Here is a 6,222-nt window from a genome sequence, read left to right on the forward strand (position 1 = left end):
TACGGTAATTAACTGCCTCTTTCAATTGGGGACACGCAGGAAAATGGCTAGCTGGTCATCATCTGACCGCTGGTAACATGGTTTGTGAGAACGGTAAGAAGTATGGAGATATCTCCACAAGGTTCAAGGTCCATATTCATAAAGCATCTCAGAGTAGGAGTGTTGATCTAGAATCAAGTGTTCGGCCTTTGAGATCATAATGAATAAGATTTATATGGACATGGGATGACATGGCCCTAGACTGGCACTTGTACTCTGAGATGCTGGTTGTTTGAGAACAGTAACAGTGATGAACTCAAATCTAAGTCAACAGTAGAACTTTTCCCAAGTGAGGTCAGGTAAAAAAAACTAAAAACTGAGGGAGGGATTTTCAAAGGTTGCACACTTTACAGAGAGCAACAAAAAGCTTCCATTACTTCTATTACTTAACAAAATTTGGGGCGGCAGGTAGCCTAGTGGTTAGAGCATTGGACTTGTAACTGAAAGGTTGCAAAATCGAATCCCTGAGCCGACAAGGTAAAAATCCGGCATTCTGCCCCTGAACAAGGCAGTTAGGCCACTATTGAAAATAAGAAATTGTTCTAAACTGACCTGCCTAGGTAAAACAACAATGTCCCCATCAAGTTGCTTTGATAGATATTGTCTAGGTCAGTTCATGTTTTAGCAGTTCAGTGATTAATAATGGTCTCTGTTTTCAGTACCTTTTGACCCAGTTTTCTTTTTTTTTAACGTATTATCCTATTTTACTGACTTAGTCTGCCTGTAAGCTGTAGAATATTGGCACTAGCAATGAACATTTGCTTCCATGAGATTGAGGTCAATGGTGTAGTATTCCAATAGTGTAGCGTTCATACTCATACATGGAACATTCATTTTCATATCAAGACAAAAACATGTACACAAATAGGGTTTAATAAAAGGACAAGTGCCGTGTTAAATGCATAATTTCCTTTATTCTTGTGACTCAATATATACAATTAAATATAAACATGTAGGCACACATGATGTCTATACAGGCATTTGATTAAAACAGTGTTAAGTATGAAATTCAATAATTCTGGCTTTGAAATTGACTGAAAATAGGCTTGAATTCTTGTAGCATTGGTCTTGAAGCACTTTCCTAACCCACGTAAGACTTTCCTAACCCACGTAAGACTTTCCTAACCCACGTAAGACTTTCCTAACCCCCGTAAGACTTTCCTAACCCACGTAAGACTTTCCTAACCCACGTTACACTTAACTGATGATGTTTTACTGTACTCTGACGATCCACTTAATTTACTTAAGTAAGGTATTTGAACTGTCATCCTCTAGTTACTTTGGATGAGCCTATTTGCATAAACGTATCTAACTCGATTTAACAACATTATTGACTTGTCCAATATCTTACAGTTTCTCTACTCATTTGCTCTGTATACAAAGCTAGCCAGTGCAGCAATACAAGCTAACTATGAACCCAGAGCGCACTGCCATACTGACAATATATCTACACACATGCCATTCCTTTCATTTCAATTGTCTGCCAAGGTTTTAACAATAAATATAATGTAAAATACACGGTTACATATTGAGAATGATTCTCCAAAATAAAGTGGATGAAACAGATATATGTTCAATGTGTACATACGTGACACAGGTCTGCTGAAATGGATAAAGTCAGCTAGAAACATTTGTTTTCCGTGTGAGGGATATTTTAATATTTTTAACTCTCATTCTGTCTTTATCGTAACACACTGATAAATACCACAACTGTCACTATATAGTGTTATATGTTTGCTCTGTCTGCCATTTTGTGACAGTACCTTATTTTGAAAAAGGTAACACAAGTTGTCGACACACGTTTACACTTCATGCTTTCTAGGAGCAATGAAATTTAGATTAGTTGAAAAAGTGAATCTATACTTATTTCCTATGTAAAATTGTCTTCCTCCAATTTATGGTAAAATATCATTCCTATTATAAAAATGTAATAAAAAAAACCTTAATTAAGCTATGTTGACACAAGACATACACATTTGCATATAATGGATGATGATGGTAATAAATATGGTGGTGACAAGGAAATAAATGAATGGCAACCCAATACCTCCAAAGGAAGTGACATCACAAATCACACAGTTTATCTATGTAATATTGCTGTGAAGCTCCTATCTCCCTCTGCCATTGCCCCTGATAGAAGTCTATCGAAAACATCTCAAATGATAACTAACAATGTATATCAATTCGACTGCAACGTAATCTACAACTATGATCTATGATCAAAACTAGTCTCAATACTAAGGAATAGTCTTTGCTACACGATCTTAAAAGGTTTATAATAGCGACTTTTTCCATTGTAGTTAATTGTAGTTCTCCTTGTCAAATGCACTATAACACTATAAATATTGGCAAAACATATATTTATCAATGCACGTCACACCACCATCAATGGTACAGATCTGACCATAAATCCATGTATGTATAACTTCTCTTGGGGATATTGGGGATACATTGGCCGTAACTTCGAACAGTATAAATAGAAAATATAACCTTCACAACAACAAAAATACTAAACTATAAAAATAGAAATAAAAAACAATAGCGTAAAACATTTGTATTTTGTGTTTAAGTACCTAACAGACAGCCTGACAGTTTGACTCCGCTCCTAAGAGTACTGCTCCTGTATAGCAATAATCCTGGGAGCAAAATATGAGTTGGATTCCATTCTAAAACATACATTTCCTGGTCACCATTTTACTCCTTGGCTTCCGTCAATGTTTTGCAGACATAAAAATCTAGTGGTTTCTAAAATGTCAGCTATGGGATCCATGCATCTCTCGGACTGCCTCTGTTTAGCTCAGCTCTGTCTGTCTCTGGGGTTTTCGTGGAGGTTAGGGGTCTCTGGGGGCTAGGGGAAGGTTGCCAAGCACTGGTGCTGATTAGTGTTGAGACCTCGAACGGATGCAATTCTACAGTAGGTTCAATTAAAGAATCCTCTTGGTTGCAAACTTGGAATTAGTATGATTTCATTCAAAGCTTCTCTTTGTGTATGTGGCTGAAAAGGAGAAATCTTCTTCACGGGGTCTCTTCCGCTCTGTTTGATTGGCTGTTGGATGTGACAATGAGTCAGGCTGAATAAATCTTAGTGTAGTAGGCATACCCTTGTTCCACTCTTTCCGTTGGGTGTAAACTTCCAGGTATTTTAGCTTGTCTGCAGGAGTGTGTCTTACGATGCACGGTCTGCCCCATGGCAAGAGTCCGAACCCCCTCCAAACCTTGTTTCTCCCTCGCTCCTTGCCCTTCGTCCCTTTGAGATTTTTCGTGCCTCCTGCACTTCCACCTCCTTATGCCCACCTCACATGACCACACACTTGCCCTTGAGCTTCTCGGCGCGTTTCTGCTGCTTCGATTTCCCGTCGATCTGAAGGCTGACAGTCCTGCGTTTCTCTAGGTTGAGCAGCTCCTGGAAGAGCTCCTTGACGTTGTGGTTGGTCTTGGCCGACGTCTCCATGAAGGCGCACTTCCACTTCTTGGACGTGGCGTCGCCATCCGTGGTCTCCACCTCGCGCGCCGACGTCTCGTCACACTTGTTGCCCACCAGCATGATGGGACACGTCTCCACTTCGCCCTTGATCTGACACACCTGCTCGTAGATGGGCTTGAGCTCCTCCAGAGACTGACGGCTGGTGACAGAGTAGACCAGGATGAAGGCGTGGCCCTTGGAGATGGACAGACGCTGCATGGCGGGGAACTGGTGGCTGCCTGTGGTGTCTGTGATCTGGAGCGTGCAGATGCTCTTGTCGCAGCTAATCACCTGTCTGTATGTGTCCTCCACGGTGGGGATGTAGCTGTCACGGAAGGTCCCCTTGACGAAGCGGAGAACCAGGGAGCTCTTCCCCACACCTCCGGCGCCGAACACCACCACGCGATAGTCGTTGCTCTGCTCCGGCATGATGACTGTTTATCTGGGGATCTGTATGGGAGCAGGCAGGGAGACAACAATTGGCAACCTCTTGTTTAAAAAAAACGATACTCTCTTGATTGATTCGAAAATATTTGCATTTCTTACAGTGCTTGGTATTAGTTGTACACAATTAATTCCTCCTTTTAGTATTGAATAAGTGATTTAGTAAGATGCGGCTGAATGGGCATTATTTTTAACAATGCACCAGAGATAGGCTGGCACACCATCTAAAGCAGCAAAATAGAGCCAGTTTGTTGCAGTATTTTTTTTATTTTTTTTATTTTTTTACATCATGATAGGGTCTCAAACCCTCTTAGAAAAAAAGGTGCTATCTAGAACTTAAAAGCGTTCTTTGGCTGTCACCGTAGGAGAACCCTTTGAAAAAAAAACTTTGGTTCCAGGTAGAACCCTTTTGGGTTCCATGTAACCCTGTCCAAGGAGAGGTCTACACAAACACAAAAGGGTTCCACTTGGAAGCAAAAAGTGTTCTCCAATTGTTTTCTAAGAATGTACAGACTACTGCACAAATTCAATTCAGGAAGGATAATCAAGATGGTCCTGTGAGAAAATATGTAGACAGGCATGTGCCGACCCGCAGGTGTTCGATTTTTGAGCCCATCAATTCCACCCATAACGTAACGGTTTTAGATTCCCAGCAAAAATTACCCAAGTGTTATATGCTAACTCAGCATTCTCATTGGATCAAAGACAGGGAAGTCAATGACTATGCAAGACCACCACAAGAAGGAAAAACTGAAAACATTACTGTCATTATAGTCTCAAAAGCCTTTGGCTTTAATTTATTTCACTACATAAACGTGTTTGTGGCGTCAATGAGCGTAATAACTGTTAATTTCGTTCTTTATAGCCTACAAAAATCATAAGGTCAGGAATAGTCCATGTCAGTGACTGGTTGACATAGCATCTACATCTTGAATCATACCAGTGTTTAAGGTGAGTGTTATGGTGTTCCTTTTAATATCTGAATAAATAACTAGATACTACTTTTGAGCGGACTATTTTAATCTGCATGGCTTTTAACGAGAACTGCTTGGTTCAGAGTAGACGTCTATAAATTCCATCCTTTTCGCGTTCAACTGAGAAGGCAAGGAGCCGCTGACGTGCCTAAGATGCAGGCTGGATGCAGGCAATTAGATGCGGTCAAAAACTACCGCATAGTGGGAACAATGGGCTAAACGCCGCCTACCATCCGTATCCCCTCTTTTGTAACAATGTTATTTTATCGAAAATAATTAGATTAAGACAGGAAAAACAATAGATAGCCTATAGACACGCGGATGTCAATGCGTGCGTGCATAAAGATGACATACTAATTTGGCACAGAATACTCACGTATCAACACAAACGATGAAAAGATGAAACTTTAGACTGTTGATCTCATGTTGTATGGAACGGATTGAAATATCAGATAGTGCATGTCGTTCCGTCCGCATTGAGGTCTGCCTCTAAAAATCTATCTGTGTGGACTCGGGTATTTAATGCGCAGCTTGCAGGAGAGGAGATTTGAGTCTCTGTAGATTTTGCTTCTCGTGACGTAGGGTGGAACATCGCTGCTTTGCTGCTCCCCCTGCTGCAACAGACAAACCCCTCCAAGAAAACCCGCAGCGTGGGCAGCCTTGTGAATCATGGATCCATAACATCAACACCTATTTCATACAGAACACGTGTTTTTAAACACATTTATTACTAAACTGTTGATCATCCACAAATTGGCTGCTCAGCCTAGGTTGGTCTATAGGTGTCTGAACAGTAGGACATTATTACAGTATATTGTAAAATGTGTTATTAAAAAATATAAATTGAGTCATTGAATCTTCGGATTAAATATGGCAAACTAGGCTGTTGTATAATTAACATATAACTTTAATCCACTCAATTATACATTACTGTTCTTAATTTCTATGAAGAAGCCACTTCTTATAGAAAACAGGTGGTACACAACATGATATGCCGACTGCTTGTATTGCTACAGGCACATAATAGGCCACTTAATCGTTTTTTTTAAATGTGTGTTTGCAGCCTTGCTCTGTATCAGTGTACATTGTCTACAGGGCTAGGCAAAAGCAACATAAGCAGTCGCTTAGTGTACCCTGCCACTAGCGGGCCATCAATAATTTTTGGGGAACTCAGTCGGCATCTCAACTTGCTATTGAGAGTAAGAATATTACAATACACCAGTTGCAATTTCGAAATGTGGTTGTGCATCAGCAACTTTCCTTGTCTAATGTCAGTCACTCAATTAGCTGGTTAGACTAACT

The 6,222-nt window shown here is 40.4% G+C and overlaps 1 protein-coding gene across 1 annotated transcript; it reads right to left on the reverse strand.

Moving 5' to 3' along the window:
- Positions 1 to 933: 933 nt before the first annotated feature.
- Positions 934 to 5,525, reverse strand: diras2 (DIRAS family GTPase 2). Its single transcript, XM_029710450.1, has 2 exons — positions 5,297 to 5,525; positions 934 to 3,952 (listed from the first exon to the last, which is right to left on the reverse strand). The coding sequence occupies exon 2, from the start codon at positions 3,929 to 3,931 to the stop codon at positions 3,335 to 3,337; it is 597 nt and encodes a 198-aa protein (XP_029566310.1). The 5' UTR covers positions 3,932 to 3,952; positions 5,297 to 5,525; the 3' UTR covers positions 934 to 3,334.
- Positions 5,526 to 6,222: the final 697 nt, after the last annotated feature.

The sequence above is a fragment of the Salmo trutta genome, chromosome 23 (assembly GCF_901001165.1).
Source record: "Salmo trutta chromosome 23, fSalTru1.1, whole genome shotgun sequence".
NCBI classification, from domain to species: domain Eukaryota; kingdom Metazoa; phylum Chordata; class Actinopteri; order Salmoniformes; family Salmonidae; genus Salmo; species Salmo trutta.